General features: G+C 47.7%; 1 protein-coding gene across 7 annotated transcripts in view; it reads left to right on the top strand.

The window, feature by feature from the left end:
- TTLL5 (tubulin tyrosine ligase like 5) overlaps positions 1-22,371 on the top strand; it is a 1,306,640-nt gene that overhangs the window by 1,272,167 nt on the left and 12,102 nt on the right. For 5 of the 7 annotated variants that reach the window (XM_085626705.1, XM_085626700.1, XM_085626701.1 and 2 more), the window contains one exon: positions 13,437-13,560. The exons of the other annotated variants lie outside the window; for them this stretch is intronic. In XM_085626705.1, the coding sequence (XP_085482831.1) occupies positions 13,437-13,560 (124 nt within the window). The remainder of the gene's footprint in view (positions 1-13,436; positions 13,561-22,371) is intronic. 7 annotated transcript variants of the gene reach the window in all.

Raw genomic sequence — 22,371 nt, 5'->3', positions numbered from 1 at the left:
AAAACCTCAATCAGTGTTAAATAGCCAAGTTTTCAGGGCTTTCCTGAAGGCTAGCAGGTCCGTCATGGCTTTGATAAGCCTTGGAAGGGAGTTCCATACTTTTGCTGTACCGATCACAAAGCTTCTGCCTCCCCAGGAGGATCGTTTAAACCTGGGGACCACAGCAGCTTTGGCCGTTGCGGACCGTCGTGTTCTGCCTGGGATATACCAATTAAAACTTATTGGTAGACTGCACAGGTCGGGCACAAAGACCTACCGGTCGTTTCATTTTCAGGTCTAATGAATAGAAGATGAACAAACTCCTTTTGACGCTTCAAAAGGTGTGGCTGTTACAAAATGAAACGTGTCCCTATGAATAGTGTTCTGCATCAAGGCATGCTGAATGGAAGGTAAGAGTAGCTGGATTAATTTCACATTATGCCAGGGTCAAAGTGGCCATTGCTGTGTTCTTAAAGACGATTGTCTCCAGGATGCAGAGGAAGTTTTGAAACAGGTCGACTTGGTTTCACATTCATACAAATGTAAAGCATTAATGTCATTACTCCTGTGCTAGACAGAAGCTTTGTTTAGAAGATCATTGGTGTCATATACCTTGAGGGAGCTTGTTCGATATTACTGAGGGATCTTTGTAAGGTAAAGAATAAGAATATCCATTAAACGATGTTATGGAACTTCACTAGGTGTTAATTTACTTCAAGCATCATGAATGGCACAACATTTCTGATGGATACATCTGCCAGTGGATTCCTCACCTTGTGAATATCCCCTGCGCCAGCAACATTCGAAAACTTTTGTAGCTCTCCACGCCGACGAGGACGACGTCATAGAAGCACAGCTCCGCACGCGGATCCGCTGACGTCACTGGATCCATAAGAGGACCTCGTCGGCGTGATGACGTCAGTTCCCTTTTTTCCGCGCCGTCGACGCTAACGGTTTTCTGGGACTCTCCGTAGCTCTGGCTAGTTACTTTGTGTTCCTGCTGGTGTTTCCACTTTCTTCTTGCATCTTGTTCCAAGATGTCGACGAAGAAGTCTGGATTCTAGCCGTGTAGAGAGTGTGGTAAGCACATGTCCATCACAGATCCACACGAGGATTGCGTCTGGTGCCTGTCGTCGGATCACGACGTCGAGGGATGCTCTTGCTGCCGCAAGATGAATCCAAAGGTCTTAAAGGAAAGAGAAGCTAAGCTATTTATAGCGAAGATGAAAAAAGAGAAGAGAGGTCGAAGACGCTCAAGATCGAGGTCGGGGTCGAAGTCGACGTCGGGTCATGCTTCTAAGTCGAAGAAGCATTAAAAGAAGAAGAGGCATGGCTCGCGACGCCGTTCGGATAAGGAGACGGCTCCGAGATCAACTTCGCCTACTCCTTGATGTCGTAAGAACTATGTTTCTCCCTCTCCTGTGTCAAATCCTGCTTCTCCTGTTTGCCTGACTTTGCCTGCGGCTTCTCCGGAGCACTCTCCAGCTCCGTCTCCATCACCGACGCCGGCGCATTCTCCGGTTGCGGTTGAAGAGGCTCCATCTCCTGATGAGTCTTCGACTCCGCTGCCTCCACCGTCGGCGCCGATTGGCTCGTGTCCGGTATTGCCTCAATCTGAGCCTTACCCCTCCTTTCCAGGCCCAGGTCAACACCCATTGCATTATTTAAATGCTATGTATGGTGTCTTTACGAGAGCGATGTACCCCTCTGGAGCACCTTTGGGTCCCATGGGTCCAATGGCATTTAATCTGGGGGTTCCTCAGGCCTACGCTCAGGCTCCATTTATGCAATTTTTCCCATCGACGCCGTCTTGGCATTTCCCAGCGCCGAGGACGTCGACACCGCTCCCTTCTTCTCCGGCTCCAGATCGACCTCGTTCGACTCCGGCTGCTCCTCCGGATCCATGTTCGACGCCGGCTCCGTCGGAGTTGGTTGCGGCGCCGCCGACGCCGGTCCTGAGGATTAGGTCCAGGCGAGAAGCACAGAGAGTTTTGGTGGAGCAAAGGTACCAGGTGGAAGAGATGGAAGAGGGTGAGCTTATGAAGTCAGATGACTTGTTTGAGGAATTGAAAGAGACGAGTGGCCTTGATTTGTCACCGGAATGGGAGATTACTCCTCCAACTGATGCTCCCTCTAAGGATGTGGCTCCTTACCACACGGTCATTAGGAAAGCAGCGAAGCTTTTGGATTTACAGCTGCCAACTGCTGAATTTAAACCTAATATCCTTACTGAGGTTCTGCATTCTCCCTCCACCGTGGTAGAGCCTTTACTTCCATTTAATGAGGCCATCACTGAACCAGTCATGGAGGTATGCCGTAAGCCCTTTTCAGCTCCTGTAGCTTCTAAGTCTGTAGCTAGGAGGCACAGGGCGCCTCCAGGAGATCCGGACTTTCTTACTTCCCATCCTTCTCCGGAAAGTCTGGTGGTTCAGGCTGCCTGCTCAAAAAAGTCTTCTGGGGCCTTTCCACAGGTTCCTAGTGACAGCAACTCAAAAAAGCTCGACCAATCGGCCAAGAAAGTGTTCTCCTCGGCGAGTATGGCCGTAAAGTCAACAAATGCCACCTGTCTCTTGGGCCGTTATATCCACGCTCTCATGTATTCTGCTAAACAGCTGGCTCCTAAGTTATCTGAGGAGGACAGGCAGAACTTTAATGAAGTCCTGTCAGACACTCAGGCGGCTGCGCGTCAGATTATCCAGAGTGGCCTGGACACTGCGGACTCTGTTGCCAGGATTATGGGCTCCTTGGTCGCCACAAGGAGGAGTGGTTGGCTAAAATCTTCGGAGTTCTCCCCTGATGTGCAGGCAACGTTTCTGGACCTGCCTTTTGATGGTTCTGGGCTGTTTGGGAAAAAGGCGGATGCAGCCTTGGAAAGGTTCAAAGACAGCAAAGCCACGGCCAAATCTCTGGGTCTGCAGGCACAGCCTAGAAGATCTTCTTATATGAGATACAGAGGTTTTGGGAGGTCGTCCTTTCGGACCTACAGGCAGCCTCAGCAGCAGCAAACTACCCTGTATAAGAGCTACAGGGGCAGGAACAGGGGTTGTGCTCAAGGTCGTTAGCTCTCCTCCTCCTCCTCCTCCTCTTCCTCTTCAAGCATCATGAATGGCACAACATTTCTGATGGATACATCTGCCAGTGGATTCCTCACCTTGTGAATATCCCCTGCGCCAGCAACATTCGAAAACTTTTGTAGCTCTCCACGCCGACGAGGACGACGTCATAGAAGCACAGCTCCGCACGCGGATCCGCTGACGTCACTGGATCCATAAGAGGACCTCGTCGGCGTGATGACGTCAGTTCCCTTTTTTCCGCGCCGTCGACGCTAACGGTTTTCTGGGACTCTCCGTAGCTCTGGCTAGTTACTTTGTGTTCCTGCTGGTGTTTCCACTTTCTTCTTGCATCTTGTTCCAAGATGTCGACGAAGAAGTCTGGATTCTAGCCGTGTAGAGAGTGTGGTAAGCACATGTCCATCACAGATCCACACGAGGATTGCGTCTGGTGCCTGTCGTCGGATCACGACGTCGAGGGATGCTCTTGCTGCCGCAAGATGAATCCAAAGGTCTTAAAGGAAAGAGAAGCTAAGCTATTTATAGCGAAGATGAAAAAAGAGAAGAGAGGTCGAAGACGCTCAAGATCGAGGTCGGGGTCGAAGTCGACGTCGGGTCATGCTTCTAAGTCGAAGAAGCATTAAAAGAAGAAGAGGCATGGCTCGCGACGCCGTTCGGATAAGGAGACGGCTCCGAGATCAACTTCGCCTACTCCTCGATGTCGTAAGAACTATGTTTCTCCCTCTCCTGTGTCAAATCCTGCTTCTCCTGTTTGCCTGACTTTGCCTGCGGCTTCTCCGGAGCACTCTCCAGCTCCGTCTCCATCACCGACGCCGGCGCATTCTCCGGTTGCGGTTGAAGAGGCTCCATCTCCTGATGAGTCTTCGACTCCGCTGCCTCCACCGTCGGCGCCGATTGGCTCGTGTCCGGTATTGCCTCAATCTGAGCCTTACCCCTCCTTTCCAGGCCCAGGTCAACACCCATTGCATTATTTAAATGCTATGTATGGTGTCTTTACGAGAGCGATGTACCCCTCTGGAGCACCTTTGGGTCCCATGGGTCCAATGGCATTTAATCTGGGGGTTCCTCAGGCCTACGCTCAGGCTCCATTTATGCAATTTTTCCCATCGACGCCGTCTTGGCATTTCCCAGCGCCGAGGACGTCGACACCGCTCCCTTCTTCTCCGGCTCCAGATCGACCTCGTTCGACTCCGGCTGCTCCTCCGGATCCATGTTCGACGCCGGCTCCGTCGGAGTTGGTTGCGGCGCCGCCGACGCCGGTCCTGAGGATTAGGTCTAGGCGAGAAGCACAGAGAGTTTTGGTGGAGCAAAGGTACCAGGTGGAAGAGATGGAAGAGGGTGAGCTTATGAAGTCAGATGACTTGTTTGAGGAATTGAAAGAGACGAGTGGCCTTGATTTGTCACCGGAATGGGAGATTACTCCTCCAACTGATGCTCCCTCTAAGGATGTGGCTCCTTACCACACGGTCATTAGGAAAGCAGCGAAGCTTTTGGATTTACAGCTGCCAACTGCTGAATTTAAACCTAATATCCTTACTGAGGTTCTGCATTCTCCCTCCACCGTGGTAGAGCCTTTACTTCCATTTAATGAGGCCATCACTGAACCAGTCATGGAGGTATGCCGTAAGCCCTTTTCAGCTCCTGTAGCTTCTAAGTCTGTAGCTAGGAGGCACAGGGCGCCTCCAGGAGATCCGGACTTTCTTACTTCCCATCCTTCTCCGGAAAGTCTGGTGGTTCAGGCTGCCTGCTCAAAAAAGTCTTCTGGGGCCTTTCCACAGGTTCCTAGTGACAGCAACTCAAAAAAGCTCGACCAATCGGCCAAGAAAGTGTTCTCCTCGGCGAGTATGGCCGTAAAGTCAACAAATGCCACCTGTCTCTTGGGCCGTTATATCCACGCTCTCATGTATTCTGCTAAACAGCTGGCTCCTAAGTTATCTGAGGAGGACAGGCAGAACTTTAATGAAGTCCTGTCAGACACTCAGGCGGCTGCGCGTCAGATTATCCAGAGTGGCCTGGACACTGCGGACTCTGTTGCCAGGATTATGGGCTCCTTGGTCGCCACAAGGAGGAGTGGTTGGCTAAAATCTTCGGAGTTCTCCCCTGATGTGCAGGCAACGTTTCTGGACCTGCCTTTTGATGGTTCTGGGCTGTTTGGGAAAAAGGCGGATGCAGCCTTGGAAAGGTTCAAAGACAGCAAAGCCACGGCCAAATCTCTGGGTCTGCAGGCACAGCCTAGAAGATCTTCTTATATGAGATACAGAGGTTTTGGGAGGTCGTCCTTTCGGACCTACAGGCAGCCTCAGCAGCAGCAAACTACCCTGTATAAGAGCTACAGGGGCAGGAACAGGGGTTGTGCTCAAGGTCGTTAGCTCTCCTCCTCCTCCTCCTCCTCTTCCTCCCTCCCTCCCACCACTGCAAAGCAGCCCTAGATCCACCATTCTGGATCATGTTGGTCCTGTGGGGGGTTGGCTTACCCATTTTCTACAAGATTGGGAATCGGTTACTACAGACCTTTGGGTTCTAAATCTTGTAGAGAATGGGTATGCTCTTCCCTTTTGGGAATTCCCTCTGAATTACCCTCGCCAAGGTGCTTGTTCGGAGGACCACCTTCTTCTCCTGCAGGAGGAAGTCCTAACGTTACTGAAAAAAGGTGCGATAGAGGTGGTTCCAGAGCAGGAAAGGGGTCAGGGATGCTACTCCCGGTATTTCCTGATTCCAAAGAAGGATGGCAGGCTGCGTCCAATCCTGGACCTCAGGATCTTGAATCTTTTTCTGAAGCAAGAGAAGTTGAAGATGCTCACACTTGCGCAGGTTCTTCAAGCGCTGCAACAGGAGGACTGGATGGTGTCGATCGACTTGCAGGATGCGTATTTCCACATCCCCCTCCTGAAGTCGCACAGGAAGTATCTCCGTTTTACGGCAGGGTCGCAACATTATCAGTTTGCGGTCCTTCCATTTGGTCCTACTACTGCACCTCAAATCTTCACCAAGGTGATGGCAGTGGTGGCAGCCCATCTCAGAAGATCGGGGATTCCAGTTTTCCCCTATCTGGACGACTGGCTGATCAAAGCGGAGTCGCCAGAGAAGGTGCTTCGTCATCTGCAGGTTACAGCCCAGCTGTTGTACAAATTGGGTTTGTCGATAAACGTGCCCAAATCTCACCTGGTGCCCTCTCAGCGCAACCTGTTCATAGGGGCGGTACTGGACACTACTGTGTGTCGAGCATTCCCTCCTCCTCAAAGGATTCTCGACATACAGGAAATGATTCCCTTGTTTTACAATGGAGCGGTCGTTCCAGTCCTGAAGGTCCTTCGTCTGCTCGGTCTGTTTGCTTCCTGCATTCTGTTGGTCAACCATGCACGCTGGCACATGAGGGCGCTCCAGTGGTGTCTCCGCAGGTAGTGGTATCAGCACAATGGAGATCTCAGGGAGTCTGTGAGGATCTCCAGATAAGCTGCAGCGGATCTGTCTTGGTGGAGCGTGGAGGGCAATCCGTCTCAAGGAAACCCCTTCCATCTACCTCCATCGGTGGCCACAGTGATAATGGATGCATCCACTTTAGGGTGGGGTGTGCATCTGGGGGATCTGGAGATCAAGGGTCTTTGGTCTCCAGAAGAAAGGTTGCTTCACATCAACCTCTTGGAGTTGCGGGCGATACGTTTGGCACTCAAGGCCTTCCTCCCTTCCCTTCGCGGTCAGTCGGTTCAAGTCCTGACAGACAACACTACCGTGATATGGTATGTCAACAAGCAGGGAGGAGTGGGGTCGCATTGTCTCTGCAGAGAGGCTCTGCGTCTCTGGTCCTGGGTTCAGGATCATCAGATTTGTCTGATGGCATATCATCTGGCCGTAGTTCTGAACGTGCGTGCAGACAGTCTCAGTGGGCAGTTCTCTGCCGACCACGAGTGGAGGCTCCATCCGGAGCGGGTTCGTCACGTCTTTTGGACGTGGGGAACTCCTTGGGTGGACCTGTTTGCCACTCACGAGAACGCTCACTGCCCGTCATTCTGCAGTCTCCAGTATCCGATGCAGGGAGCTTTGGGGGACGCGTTTCATTTGAGATGGGTCTCACATCTCCTTTACGCGTTTCCTCCCATACCCTTGATTCCTCGGGTTCTGAGGAAGATTCGCCAAGACCGGGCCCAAGTCATATTGATCGCCCCGGATTGGCCAAGAAGGGTGTGGTATACAGACCTTCTCCACCTCTCCTCGTGCCCTCCGCCGCTCCGTCTCCCTCTCAGGGCAGACCTCCTCTCGCAGTCGGAGGGGCAGGTTCTACACCCCCACCTCCAGAGCTTACACCTTCATGCCTGTAGATTGAACGGGTCAACCTGAATTCTTTTTCTCTCCCGCCTGACGTGGTGGATATAATTTTGTCTGCCAGACGTCATTCCACCAAATCTATCTATTCCTATAGGTGGTCTAAATTTGTCCTTTGGTGCGGAGAGAAGTTTATTGACCCTTTGAGGGCTCGTTTATCCAACATTCTTCAGTTTGATCTTTCTCTTGCTCAGCAGGGCTTTGCTGTAGCTACTGTGAAGGGTTATTTATCAGCTTTGTCGGCATTCCTTTGCTTGCCGGATCAGCCGTCCTTGTTTAAGTCACCTATTGTATTGCGGTTCATTAAGGGCCTTACCAACAAATTTCCGTCCACTCCATTTATTGTGCCTCAATGGGACTTAAATATTGTCTTAACTTACTTGATGGGTTCTCCTTTTGAGCCCTTGCATAAGTGTCCCTTAAGGCTGTTGTCTTTCAAAACGTTTTTTCTCATTGCCATTACCTCGGCAAGGAGGGTAAGTGAGCTTCAAGCTCTGAGTTCGAACCCCCCGTTCTTGTCCATTCATGCTGAAAGAATGGTACTCAGGACTAGGGCTGCTTTTCTGCCAAAGGTGGTAACTCCTTTCCATCTGGGGCAATCCATGACCCTTCCTACCTTCTATCCTCCCCCTCCCCCTTCCAAGGAGGAGGAGTGGCTTCACCGCTTGGACCCTAAGAGGGCGGTGAGCTTTTACCTCGATAGGACTAAAGACTTTCGAGTGGATGACCAGCTCTTCGTGGGCTTTGTTGGCTGCAGGAAAGGCAGAGCGGTGCACAAGTGCACCCTTTCCAGATGGATTATCTTGTGTATCAAGATATGTTACTCTTTGGCCGGTAAGGAACCTCCAGAGGGTATAAGAGCTCATTCTATCTAGGCAAAGTCTTCTACATCTGCCTTTTCTAGAAGTGTTCCTGTGGAGGACATTTGTTGAGCGGCAACTTGGGTCTCCCTCCACACTTTCGCGAAGCATTACTGCTTGGATTCCGAGGTGAGGAGGGACGGACACTTTGCGTGTTCCGTCCTTCAGGACTTTCTGGTATAGAAGGGTGGACACCCTCACCTGGGAGTGGAACTGCTGTGGGAATCTTTTCACAATGTGAGGAATCCACTGGCAGATGTATCCATCAGAAGAACAAGTTACTTACCTTCTGTAACGCTTTTTCTGGTGGATACAGTATCTGCCTGTCGATTCCTCACTGACCCACCCGCCTCTCCGTTGTCAACCCTTCTATACCTACAATAGTGATGATGTGTCAAAATGTATTTATTACTGTCAAAGGAAGTGTGTTATTTCTTTTGCCTTCCTGCATTGTCCTCACACTGTGTGTGTTGGTTTGTATATTATGTACTGCGTATACTGTATATATATTATTGTCAGTCCGTCCGTGTGCCTCGAAGGCACGGAAAAAAGGACGGAACTGACGTCATCACGCCGACGAGGTCCTCTTATGGATCCAGTGACGTCAGCGGATCCGCGTGCGGAACTGTGCTTCTGTGACGTCGTCCTTGTCGGCGTGGAGAGCTACAAAAGTTTACGAATGTTGATGGAGCAGGGGATATTCACAAGGTGAGGAATCCACAGGCAGATACTGTATCCACCAGAAAAAGCGTTACCGAAGGTAAGTAACTTGTTCTTCTATCCTTGAATAAAGAGAAACAGAGCTGCTCATGACAGGGATAAGCTCACATAATGACGACACTCGGTACATGCAAAAAGTACAATTGATGGACAGAATGCAGAACAATGTCCTACATTCACCCCAGTACAGAGATCTGGGCCTAAATCCATCGTTTGTTTTCTCACATTGCCATTCCGTTTGTTCTTTTTGTGTTTGACACTCGGTACATAATGTAGGAAGGTGGATATCTGACTATGGTTACCCCCAACTTTTTGCCTAGTGTCTAGCTTGTTTTTCGACTTAGTTGGCCTGAGATCCTGCCATTCAGGGTCTCAGGCTGTCTGCTCTCTCTTTAAAATGGACTCCATGTACCCTAGGTACATACCCAATTGGTAAGGATCACCTTATTGGACCCTGTACAGTGTACCCTAGGTACCCAGGGCATAGGTGTACCCTAGGCCTCCCAGGGGCTGCAGCATGTATTATGCCACCCCTGGCCTGGTCTTCCATTATGACACAACTGGCTGATCACTCAGCTGGGGCAAGGTCGTGTAATCACTCCTTGCTTAGGTGTAGTATTCCTATACCTACCTTATATATAGACACATGTGTACCTATCAGCCACTCCTGTGGCAGGCCTTAACAATCCTGGAGGCAGGCCTTAACAATCCTGGAGGCAGAGTGCTTGGTAACATGTGAGATGGTGCTCTAGCATGAGCTGAGCCTGTCTGCAGCTTTCGGAACCATGTCCTTATAGCTGTTCTATGATATAGCCTACCATATACTCTTAAAGTACCTTATAATCTTAAACGGTTATGGTAACTATGGTTTGGCTTTATCAAAACATGTCGTGTAAGGTGTCTAACACTTTGGAATAATACCCCCATACCATTTCTGGTGATGAGGATATTATTCCCCCCTTTTAGAGGGAGAGACATGTTAAAATCCTACTTTGCTGTTTAACTCTGACCAAAGCCTCAGCATCACAAAATGGATGCTGCTGCCACAGATACGAGTCTGACCTCCTGCAGCTGGGAGCCCTCCCAGCCAGGGAGGCCTGGACAATAGGTTTCCTGCTTGGGGAGGTGCTAGCACCTCCCCAGACAGACTTTAGTGTATTGGGGCAGGGAGGGCTGAAAGGAATGAGACATGCCTGGGGCACACAAGGTGCTCCATGCATAGTCCAGTTCAAACCGGTGCTGGGGCATTCCAGCCCCAGCTCTGGCGCGAAACTGGACAAAGAAAAGGGGGTGTAGCCACCCCCTTCCTGGTCCCACCCATAGGAGGGACCTTGCAGGTAGCCCAGCCCACTAGCCCAGTATATCAGTAGGTAGCTGAGCCCTGCTAGTTTAGATTAACCTGAATCTGCAACTTGTACAGAAACTCTGGACCTTCGACATTCGACCTCAGGAAGAAGACTGAAGAAATCTCCCTTATGGCCAAGGAGTGGCCACCCTGGGTCACCAGGCACCATCCAGCGACCGCTGCTTTGCTTTGCGACAGATCCTACGAGGGACGACTGCAGAGACTGACCAGCGCCGAGACTTCCAGACACCTCTGACCCAGATCCACATCTCCAGCGAAGCTGAGACCTGTGGAGGCGACGAGGGACGTGGGACCGGCGACTTGGGAAAAGTGGCTAGTACCTGACTAGCGCGACTTCCGAGGCTCCCTCGAGGCTGTGCTTGGGGAATTGAGAAGCCCCCATCCCGAGCACCATCTGCAACGAAGATCAGCTCCCCACACTTCACGTGTTCTGCGTGGGGCCCTTCTGCACCTGAGTTGCTCGACGTGTTGTCCGGTTGCTGGCCCGTTGGCTAGTGACTTCTGCGACGACGAACCTTTGTTTTCCACTTGCTGGTCCGGCTCCTCCAGACTGGCACCCGCTCCTCTGTGAAAGAGAAGCACCCCAGACCTTCCTGGTCTGCACCAGAAGCAAGTCCTCCATCCTGCGTGGGTTCCGCTTGCCAAGGCTTGTTGGGTCCTGACTCGATATCGACGCCGCCGACAGCAAGAGCCTTCGTGGGACAGCTCACCTCCTGGTCCTGGTCGTCCTCGACGCCTCCTGGTACCCGTGGCTGCTGCGACAAGCTTCACCTCTTCACCTGCATCTTCACGACATCGCCTGGTTCCTTCCTGGTTCCTTCCCGGCTCCTGGCTGGTGACCTAGACTCTGTCCCTTCTGCTTGCAGGTTCCTTCCTTCTTGATCCCTTCCTTGGGATCCACCGGACACTCTTCACTGACTGCCTGTCAGCAACTTTCCTTCAGGCATCCATAGAAGTCAACGACGAAACGCGACGCAAGTTCACATCTATGCACCCGCAGCCCGTGGGCTAGGTAACTTGAGCATTTCGGTGCTCACAAGGGTATTGAATATCCAAGGGTCTAGTTTCCGAGTCTCAACTTCCTAGCTATACCAGAAGTGTCCTAAAACTGCTAATTTCTAATAACTTGCATTTCTATCGACTTTTACGCATTACGCGTGAGTGTTTCCACTCTGCACCTGAATCCCGTGGGCCTCCCACTTCCTAACCTTTGGTATTATAGTGTAGCCCCAGCGATTCCCTAGGCCTAGGCCTATCCTGTATTCGTGACAGTGGTTCTTATACCACTTACTTAGTATATGGTGTGCGTGGCGCCTAGGGCCTAACTGTATTACTTACCTGTGTGACTTAATGTATGCTTAAATAAGACTGTGTTGTACTTACCTCGAATCTCATAAAGAGTGCTGAGGGTTTGACTAGAATAAATACATTCTATTTTTATATATATCTGTTGTGGTGTCCTTTCATTTGGTATTCAAGGGATTACATATGGTATAACAGCTGGCTTCACATGCCATTCAGAGTTTAGCCTAAGACTGCTCTTGTCCATGCTACCACTAGGATAGCTGGTCTATAAGGTTGACTTTACAACCAATCACCATAAGGGTTGTTTGGACTGATACAAGGTGTACACTAGAATTAGTGACATCATATATCAGGCCCACTTCTCACACATAACATATCCAGAAGATGGCTGGCAACAATGGTATCCCTATATTACAAAAGGTAATAAACGTTGTTGACTTCTTTGACCATTTAAAAACAAAATCTGGCATAACAAACCAAAAACAACGACTCAACCAAGAACTGTGGTTTCTAGCAGGACATTCTTGTCAATCTGCACCCTTTTTGTAGAGTAGGAACTTAAGGCTTCTATTGTGAGAGCCATTACTGCCTCTCATTTATTCACTTTAATGTAGTTTTTCTGGGGGCTTCAAATGAGATTAGAGTGAGAATGCAGAGTATGAAAATTCATTCATGAGAAATGGATGATGGTGTGAGATCATCGTTATTCTCATATTAACCCCCTCTTGCAAAACCTCAAGTTTCTACTTGTTGCCTCGCTAGTTGTGTTAAGAGTTCTGACAACTTTATACAGCGTTGTTCTTCAATACTGCCCAGTAGTTTTTTTTTGCAGAGTTTTATATAGCGCGAACTTGACCCGAATCCAATCAGGTATCAGTTACGTTACATGAGGACACACATTCATTTTTTTGTTAGGCACGGGGAGATTAAGTGATTTGCCCAGAATCACAGGATGTTTAGCGTCATTACCGAGACTCGAAGCCAGTTCCCCGAGGTCCGAGGTCGAGCGCCCTAGCCGGTAGGCCAACACCTCTCCTAGTAGTTGTCGCAGAACACCTGCTTGCCTCACTAGATGGGGTGCTTTATAACTAGTGGACTAGACTGCACTATACTAACATGCGTTTTGATGGAAAACCGGGTTTCTCCTGGTCATTTTTTGCCCCGCGATCTCTCCTTGCAGGCCTCTCCAGTTCCCCTATCAGTCCTCAAGATGTCCAGCATCGGTCCAGGAAAGCCACATCCCTGCTCTCACATGCAGGATACCAACTAACTATGTAAATTGCTTCCATCAACAATTATGGTATGCACATTTATTTTATCTGGTATCCTGAAAATCTGTCATGCACCAAACGACTGAACTTACATTTGATACCCCATACTAGGTGATGTCATATCTGGTCAACGATGCACAACACAAGTGCAACATACTAGGGCGTAATTGCTACCGTGGTGCAGTGGAAGCAGTTACAATTATTTAGGGTCCCAGACTGAAGCTAGGATGTTTCAAGAATAAAGAATCTGCAGTTTGCACCCAGTATCCATCAGAACCATTGCTACCGAAGTGACACAGTCGCAGTGCTATCTGGTGTTCAACCAGCTCAAAATACTGGTAGTACTCAAGTTGTTCACAATGTTGTCTTCTGCACATGGTTTTCTCAGTATTCTCAATAATGGCTAGTTTTTATGGTTATAACAGTAGTACTTGTCGCCCCTTAACTATCTGGCCCTATAATTCCCACTTGGTTGTTTGTCGCTCATGAAGAAGAAAAGTTCACGCCTGACATGGTTACAAGCTAGTTATTTTTATTCTTTCAGGTACATTAAATGCTCACGAAGTTATCTTTGCCAGATCCAAAGCTGAAGTTCCCTCTTTCACAGCTACTAAGAAAGATATATCAAAGAAACTGAGAAAGGCAGTGCAGGCAGGGGCCGAGGACAGGTAATAGCTGCACAAGTGTGTGTTTGTTTGTGTGTGTTAGTTTATATTAGTGTTAGTTAATGCAGGGATGCTTTATTTGCTTCTGTCTTTGCAGTTTCTGGTCTTATGTCTGGGTAAAACCTGCACTGCTGGTGCCTGTGCTGCACTTTTTCTTTCTACGCGAGGACAACATGCACTTCGTCTGATCGCCTGCCTGTGCTGTACCCACATGCATGTTATCAAAGCTTTTACTGATGGTGATTGTGCTGCACCCTGTGCTGTATGGTTTGTGTGTGAGGTACTTTGTCGATCTTGGTCTCCTTTTCCCCAAACTCGTTGGGGATGCCTGCAGCACAGGTAGAACCTGAAAAAGCTTCTTATGGTGGTTTCTTCTTGACAGGTGATCTATACAAATTGTGTGTCTTCTATAGGGCACTTCCATTCAGTGACTTCATGTCCATTCTGTGTGGGAAACTAACAGAGGTCGGTAATAAGGAACCCCCTCTTGAAGGAAAAAGAAGTACCAGGGACACATGAGGAAATTGCCCTTGTGGTAGGAACCACCTTCTCATCTAGTTAAAAGGGATGTGGGACTAGGCATGGTATTCACTTCAACATCAACTAGTGGTACTGATGGAAGGACTTCCTTCCCTATTCTGTGGGCCTCAATCATGAACTCAGGAGATAGATCCTTCATTAGCATGCACCTGCAAGTAGAGTTGTTGGTAAAAAAAAAACACCAGAGAAATTGTTATACGAATGCCCAATTCAAGCTTGATAGGGTTATTATAGTACTTTGGTTCTGAACATCAAGGGATTGGCTCAGAGTTTTCTGGGGTAGGTCTCGGTCGTGAGCCAAACCCTCCAAGAAGGTTTATAGGCCCATGCCAACTCCTTTTCTTCATAGTGTAGGTCTGACTTGCTCCATGGCCATGCAGTGCCCATCCTGGTATTGCTCAGTCTGGTGGTCTTTCACCAGGTAGTCTGTAACTACTAAAACCTCTCACTGGTCCTTGCTTCGAATTGTAAAAGAACCGCATTTTGTACCAGGCCCTGCCTTTGCTGCTCTTTCTGTGCCTCATAAAAACGTACCAGAATGAAGGAGAGTGGAATAAGGAGGACATGTTGTAAGATGGCTGCAGGTCTGCACGTATGAGTGCTATCAAGATGCTCACTTTATCCAGTAGTGGAGATTGAACTTCAGCCTTCTTACCAAACTCTGCAGTCTTACTTGCGGATGGAATTTTAACCATTTGAATACATTTCTCCTCTTCCAGAGGAGTTCTTTTCAGTTCTGTTCAGCTCCTTAAAGGAATGCCATGCTCAGGCTCCATCACCTTGAATTTCACCAAAAGATTTAGGTTCTTTAGAATCGTCATTCATCTCATTTACATACAATTATTCCAAATGTAAATCATGTACTAAGAGGTTACACTAAAAATCTGGTATGGATTTAGTCATCCCGTATCTTATTTTAAACCTTGCTATAGCACCATTCCCTTATTCAGCGAAACAGCCTCCTGTACAAGGAAGAATCATCTAAAAAGAAGGCTTGGGCAGAACATTGACACTGATAGTGGGTCCTATGGTATTCGGAATCAGTCAAACCTAAAAGGCATTGTGAAGCATCTATGTATAAGGCGTTGTAGGCTATGCACTTAGTTATGCGATCGGAGCCCAATACTACTAGTCTGACTTCTACTCTTGGTCTATAAGCCTCAACTGACCTCCTTTTGGATATGGAGCAATCTATTAATGTGTGGTCAGTTTAAACATGGATGAACCTACTTTCTGCACCTGCAGTGGCAATAACGTTGGATACCAAATGCTGCAAACGAAAGGAGTGGGCTTTATGGTGATGGGGAAGCTTTCAGCACAGTCTTCTGTGATCACAGCAGCTTTTGGCTATGGCAAAGACTAGCACCGTCAGCATCCTCAATTCTAGATAAGGAAGCAAAGTCCTGGGAAAAGCAAGGAAAGAAAAGTGCCAAAATGCATCTTTATTCCAGAGAGAGCTAAATTCTGCCAATGTCATATTTTGCTGGATCAGCATTGAGTCATTCGCAGAATGCTCCCCTCCAAAACCGTTTAAGAAATTCTCTTATGCACTTTTTACCGGGGTTCTCGTCATCATTTAACAATTAATAAAATCCAGTTGGTACTACGGGTAGTGCTAATCATGCCTCAGTGTGTATGTACAGGCATGCATAGCTCTATCAATCAATCAATCAATCAATCATAGCATTTGTATAGCGCGCTACTCACCCGGAAGGGTCTCAAGGCGCTGGGGGAGAGGGGTCCGTTACTGCTCGAAGAGCCAGGTCTTGAGTTGCTTCCTGAAGGAGAGATGGCCCTGGGTCAGCCGAAGGTGGATGGGGAGGGAGTTCCAAGTCTTGGCTGCCAGGTAGGAGAAGGATCTTCCTCCGGCGGTGGCTCTGTGGATGCGTGGAACGGCGGTGAGGGCGAGGCTGGACGATCGTAGCTGGCGGGTGGGCGTGTAGAAGGTCAGGCGGTTGTTGAGGTACTTGGGGCCCAGGTCGTGAAGAGCCTTGTGTGCGTGGGTGAGGAGCCTAAACGTGATCCTCTTGCTGACGGGGAACCAGTGCAGGTCTCTCAGGTGGCCGGAGATGTGGCTGTGTCGGGGGAGGTCCAGGACGAGTCGTGCGGAGGCGTTCTGGATGCGTTGGAGTCTTTTCTGAAGTTTGGCTGTGGTTCCGGCGTAGAGGGTGTTCCCGTAGTCCAGTCGGCTGGTGACGAGTGCCTGGGTGACCGTCTTCCTGGTTTCGGTGGGGATCCATCGGAAGATGTTACGGAGCATGCGCAGGGTGTTGAAGCATGATGATGAGACAGCGTTGACTTGTCTGGTCATCAAGAGGGAGGAGTCCAGGATGAAGCCCAGGTTGCGTGCGTGGTCCGTTGGCTTGGGAGTGGCGCCCAGGGCAGGGCGGCCACCAGGACATCTAGACATCTCCCTAAACCATGAACATTCAGGACAAAGTCATAGATCTGCAATTTGAATTCAAGACTCTGTTTTCACCAGTGTCTGAAAATGTCCTAAAAAAATCTGAAGTAGTGACAAAACAAATTCTTGAGTTCCTTAACTTTCACCTTGCAAAAGGGTGCTCACCAGCCTTCTTAGTCTTTCAAAACATTAAAGACCAGTTTCATCTCAAACGGGAGCACTTACTGCCAATGCTTATTCCAAGGAGTGCAAATTGCACCCTAAACAAAGATCTCTTACTCAACTTTCTACTTCTTCAGACACCATACAAAATCAGCATGATTTCCTTTGAGGCGTTCAGATCATTTCTGTTCCAGTGATCAACAAGTATATATCATGAGTGGGAAGACAATTTTCCTCCGTTAAGTAATATGGTCTTCCATCACTCACAGCCAACATTTTTCAAGCTAATTTCTGACCTCCTTAAGAGGCCTTTTCTTTGGGTCCACATGCAGTCAGTTGTTGCAGACCACAATCAGTTTTGTGTGCTGATGTTTACAACTGATGTCCCAAGAAGTCATGCACTGCAAAGAATGGTCTGGGGTGAAAAGGCATGGAGGGTTCCTTGGTCCCCAGTTGTATCAATTAAGCTTGTTCAGGGCTCCTCCTACTGATTGTCTTCCAAAATTGAAAACCAAATCTTAACTTCAAGGTAGCGAGGGCAGAGCAACCCAAGGGTCCTTTGGGAAATGATGTGTGATGGATGCTCAGTAATACATCATTGTCCTGGCAGCACTTTTACTTTTAAAGAAGAAAATTTACTTTAGTGCACACAAGCTAAATACTACACATAGAATAACAAATAGATACATAGTGCACAATTGACAAAAACATATTTCTGATGGATACTTCTAAGCGCACATTCCTCACCTTCTGAATATTCCCCAAGCGTCAGACTGGATACGTATACTTCTTGAGCAGTACATCTGCGTGCCGATAAGCGAAATTATGCGTTCCATATAAGCGGCACCCATGCGTTCTTTTCTGTCTGCACCTTCAGATTCAGATCCAGAGCTACTCCTTGGTCTTTTCAAAACCTTTTTTGAAAAAAATGGCACTGCATAAGACACGAAGGTTCAAGCCGTATAGGGACGACATGTTCCTTGGGCCTGTCTGCCCCACCAAGACAATTCCGTCACCATGTTGCCCCTTTCGAGGTTAAGGTAGGAGCTTCCAATACAGACCCCGCTGCCAACCCAGCAGGTCTCCCAGTCCTTTTGTGGCCTAGGCCGTGGCTTGCAAAGGGAACACCCAGGCCATCAGTGACACCAGGTGGCTCCTCCCCCTGGCCTTCTAGCTGATGCAGTCCCAAAATCTATTTTGTGTGTATTTTGCAGCACATAGGCACCCTCCTGTGGGCAGAATCTTGTATTTTCTCGGTGGATGGCAATCCATCAGCCAAATTAGTCCTTTAAAGTGTCCATCAAGGCTATGGCTTCCCATTTCTTTCTACCCCGCCACACCTACCACCCACAATCAGGACAGCTGACGGAGGACCACATGTCCATCTTGCAGGACTTTGCCCGTTTTGGCCAAAGCGGCCATTGAGAGGGTTTGGGCCTTCCTCATATCTGAAAGTGGACCAGGAGCATTTTCAGTTTGCAGTACTCCCTTTTGGCGTCACTAGTGATCCTCAGGTGTTCTCAAAAGTGATGTCAGTGGTCGCAGCATACCTTCGGACTTCAGGGGTACCAGTCTTCCCCTACCTCGATGACTGGCTGTTGAAGGCAAACTCACAGCAGGCAGTTATCAACCACCTCCAGATGACAGCAGACCCTTTAACATCGTTTTGGTTCTTGATCAAAGTGCTGAAGTCACATCTGACTCCACACAGACTGCCTTTGTTTAGATCAATTCTCGATACGGTACAGTTTCATATTTTACCACAGGAATGGAGGGTCCAGGTCATTCAGGCTATGAGTCCGATGCTTCAGCCTCTGTCCTTGATCTTAGTGTGGATGACTGAGACTGCTGGGATTCCTGACCTCCTGCATTTTCTTTTCTAAACGCATCCAGTTTTCCTTTTAGGAAACCAGGATGCATTTACAAAAAAAAAGATTGCTTTATTTAAAGGAAATCAAAGCCACTGTGGTTTGTTGACCCAAGCAGGCCACAATGCCTGTGACTCTAAAAAATCATAGTGGGTCTCAATTTGTGACCTACCTCATGCATATTGATGAGGTAGGACGAATTGCAACCCACTATGAATTGGAATTTCATGAAGAAACCTATTAATGCATAGGTTGGGTCACAAAATACTAATACATTCGGTAGAAACCAGTGCAAGATGCACCCACTTCTACCGAATACATTTTAGTAGATTCTGAATAAGAAATTGCAAATAATTTTTTGGTGCAATTTACAATTTCTTATTAGGAATATGTGTAGGAATACTCCTAGGTGCTGAAGTTGATCGGGAGATTTTTCTCACTGTTGCTCCAGTGCCTCCTGTACTTTCTCCCACTTTCTGCACCTGTGCAACAGTATCCCAAGCAATTGCGCCTCTTTTGAGACTTCAGAAGGAGTTTGACACAAAGACAATGCCAAGGTCGTCCACGCCAGCAACAGGACCTGCCCTACGCAATCCTTTGGAAACCAGAGTTGGGGGTCCCGCCGGCAGCATCCAGAGTCTCAGGGGCAGCGTACAACCCAGTGCCTTAATCTCCTTGCCCTCTCTTCAGCATCCAAGCCACTTTAGCTTGTCTACGGCAGCACCTGACCATCCAATTGGGGGCAGGATAAATTGTTACCCCCATGAGTGGCGGAACATTACATCCAACAAATGAGTTCTGCAAATAGTTCAGCTGGGAAACTCCCTGCCATTCCTGTGTAACCCATCATATATCCCAATCACTTCAAAGCGAAGACCATGTTTCCATTTTCCAGAAAGAAGTACAGACTCTTTTGTCCAAAGGAGAACAGATTTTGGCATCAGATATAGAGGCTTTATATCACTCCTGTTGTTTCTTGGTGCTGAAGAAGGACGGAGGCCTTCATCCAATGTTAAATCTTCATCCTCTCAATTTCCTACTGAACAAGGTCAAATTCAAGATGCGCTCATTGGCATAGGTTCCATCTGCCCTGGATGCAGGAGACTGGAAGGTAGCTTTGGACGTGCAGGCTGCATATTTTCCTACCCACACCCTGCAATCCCACAGGCCTTACCTGCGGTTTAAGGTGGGCAGTCCCATGGGTGTTACCTGCGGGTCAGGTTTCCGTGCTCTCCTTTGTCCTCACCAGTGCTCCTCGGGTGTTCACGAAAGTGATGGCAGTGTTCACTGTACTATATTAAATCAAAAGGAGGGAGAAGGAAGGGATTGTGATCCATTCAGCTTCCTTGCATTAATACTTAATATCAAAAGGGAATGGATCACTTGACCTGAGTAACCAGGGTTTGCAACATTCATGTATTTTCAATTTAAAAAAACCTCATTCACGTGCCCAAGTCGTAAGGCGGTATAACTTGATTCTCCACCCTGTTTTTTAAAAACGTGATAGCATAATCATTAGGTTTCTTTTTTAGTCGTATGCTACCCCCATCCGGAGGAGAACCACTGGTTTTTGTAGTAGTGTTCAATGAAAAAGGAAATTAACGTGCTCTAGTGAGGTGAATTCTAAATGTGGTACTAAAAACTCGTATACCTAGATAGTATTTTTAATCGGTCTAGGTTCGAGATTGTTTAAAAACAATGTCGTGCGTAGGAAGACCTCTTATTGGTCTACCACACTGAGTGTCCATAAAAAGATCGACATGTTTCAGCCCTGTGGTTTGCCCAGATGGGTCAGGGGGGCTTTCTTCAGGACCTAGAATGATAAGAAAGACTGTGTCTTGTCACAGTCTCAGTGAATCAAGGCGTAGTTCACCCGATTCTGAAAGGGTCGATTTATACCTGTTCAAATGAAAGAAACCAAATAGAAATGTCATGCTTCACATTCTCTAAGTGCTATCTCAAATGTATGTTATACATGATATCTATTCATATTATTGAAATGAATTGAAGGAATTCAATTATGCTCAACCTAGAATTGAAGTAACTAAAAAAGTATCTAAAAAATGGCAATTCTTTATTCCCGAAATTGTATTCAAAATAGGGGCTCTGGGGTGGTTCCCTATTTTGTACATTAATGGCACCCAATTCTGTAAAGTACTGGTTTGATGCTAGCGTGCGATGTCAGTGGTTGGAGTGGGATGAGTGAGCAACTGATTTTATTGTAGTTAATATGACGCTTTGGCGGTTTGTGATCGAGATCGGTGTTGCCAGGATCATTTGAAAAGGGGGGGTCTTAACATTACAGCCTGTTGCGGGCTTGTATGTCAGAAGTACAAGGCATCCATAATAATCTTTCTGGTGGGTTAAATAGGGTGTATTACATGACGCTCTCGTGGTTTAAGAAAATGCGGCATGCTTTTCGCATCTAAGCGTGTCTGTGGCATATGTGTCATTGCTCCAGGCAGGGGCGTGACACAGGCCCCCGCATCCCCCGCAGTGCGGGGGAGCCCCCAGCTGCAGGGGGCCCCCTCAGCACTGTACTCACACGGGAGAGCTCCGGATTAAATTCGGAGCGGGGGCCCCTCTGTGTACCTTGCAGGGGGGCACCCTCAACTTTCGTTACGCCACTGGCTCCAGGTGCGTTAGGTTGCCAGTAGGAGTCCCTGTAATTAAGTCTGTGCATTTCTAGTGAGCATCAGGCGCTTATAGTTCGCGCTGGAGGTACCTGTCCGCATTACGAGTATGTACGTAACTCGACATTCATAACGATTTTCAAATGCATCGGGCGCGTATTATTAATGCGTTTTTTTTTTTTTTTTTCAAGTAAATGGGCAAGCGTTTATTCACAAGATAACTTGAAGTAAGAGAAAAGAAACAAACTTCACTTTAGGAACACATTCATTTGAGACATCTTGCAACAAACATGTATAAAAATTACAAAGTCTTTTCAAAATTCAAAATGTATATTCATTAACATGCAGAAGTGTTTCATCTTTAGTACATCAGATTATATCAGTGCATTGAGAAGTATATTTTTTAAAGTGATAGTTTTAAAAAAAGAACGTAGAAACATTCATGCCTCCTGCCACCCTGACAACAATGCCAATAGTGAACTAAGAGGCAAGTCAGTTGTCACGTCTAACTCTTTGAGTGGCCTGGGTTTTCAATATACATTGGGAACATTATAGTTTATTAAATCAATTACAATAGAACGTTTTGTACAGTGTATATCCCGGAAACACATATTTCACGTTGCTCTTACATGTGAAATGAAGAAAAAGGAGGCAAAGTGAAATAAAACAATTGTCTAGGATTGCACAATTTGGTCAAGTCAGGAAGCCGGATCTGATTGTAGGTTTTTTGCTTTCACATCATGCATTTCTATTTCATTCCAATTCAATAATGAAGTCATTTCTTTTTTTAAACTTGACTTTCCCGAGGTAATGATAGCAAGTAAAGAAGGCTTGTAGAGGGATAGCGATTCAGATACCGCTTAACAGAGTAATGTTAACTCTATGACTCTTATAGAGACTAGGGCATTATTTAGAAGGTAGTATGGAATAAAACCCTCAAAATAACTCCATGACTCACTGACCACGCCATGTACATGCTTTGCTTCCCCAACGCCCACCATACCCCCTACCTCGCTAGCATCAGTGAAGCTCTCGGGCACACAACAGACCATATTTTGTGGTCCCTAGGGAAATGTTTGCAAGTACCTACGCCCTATATATAGCACACGCCTCTATATTAAACTTACTGTGAAAATCTTTATTCACGCACACCTCTATTCACACTAAACATAAGCCCCATCATTCCCTCTCTCTCCCTGAGAAAAAA

The sequence above is a fragment of the Triturus cristatus genome, chromosome 9, assembly GCF_964204655.1.
Source record: "Triturus cristatus chromosome 9, aTriCri1.1, whole genome shotgun sequence".
Classification (NCBI taxonomy): domain Eukaryota; kingdom Metazoa; phylum Chordata; class Amphibia; order Caudata; family Salamandridae; genus Triturus; species Triturus cristatus.
This window is presented reverse-complemented; position numbering and strand designations above follow the sequence as displayed.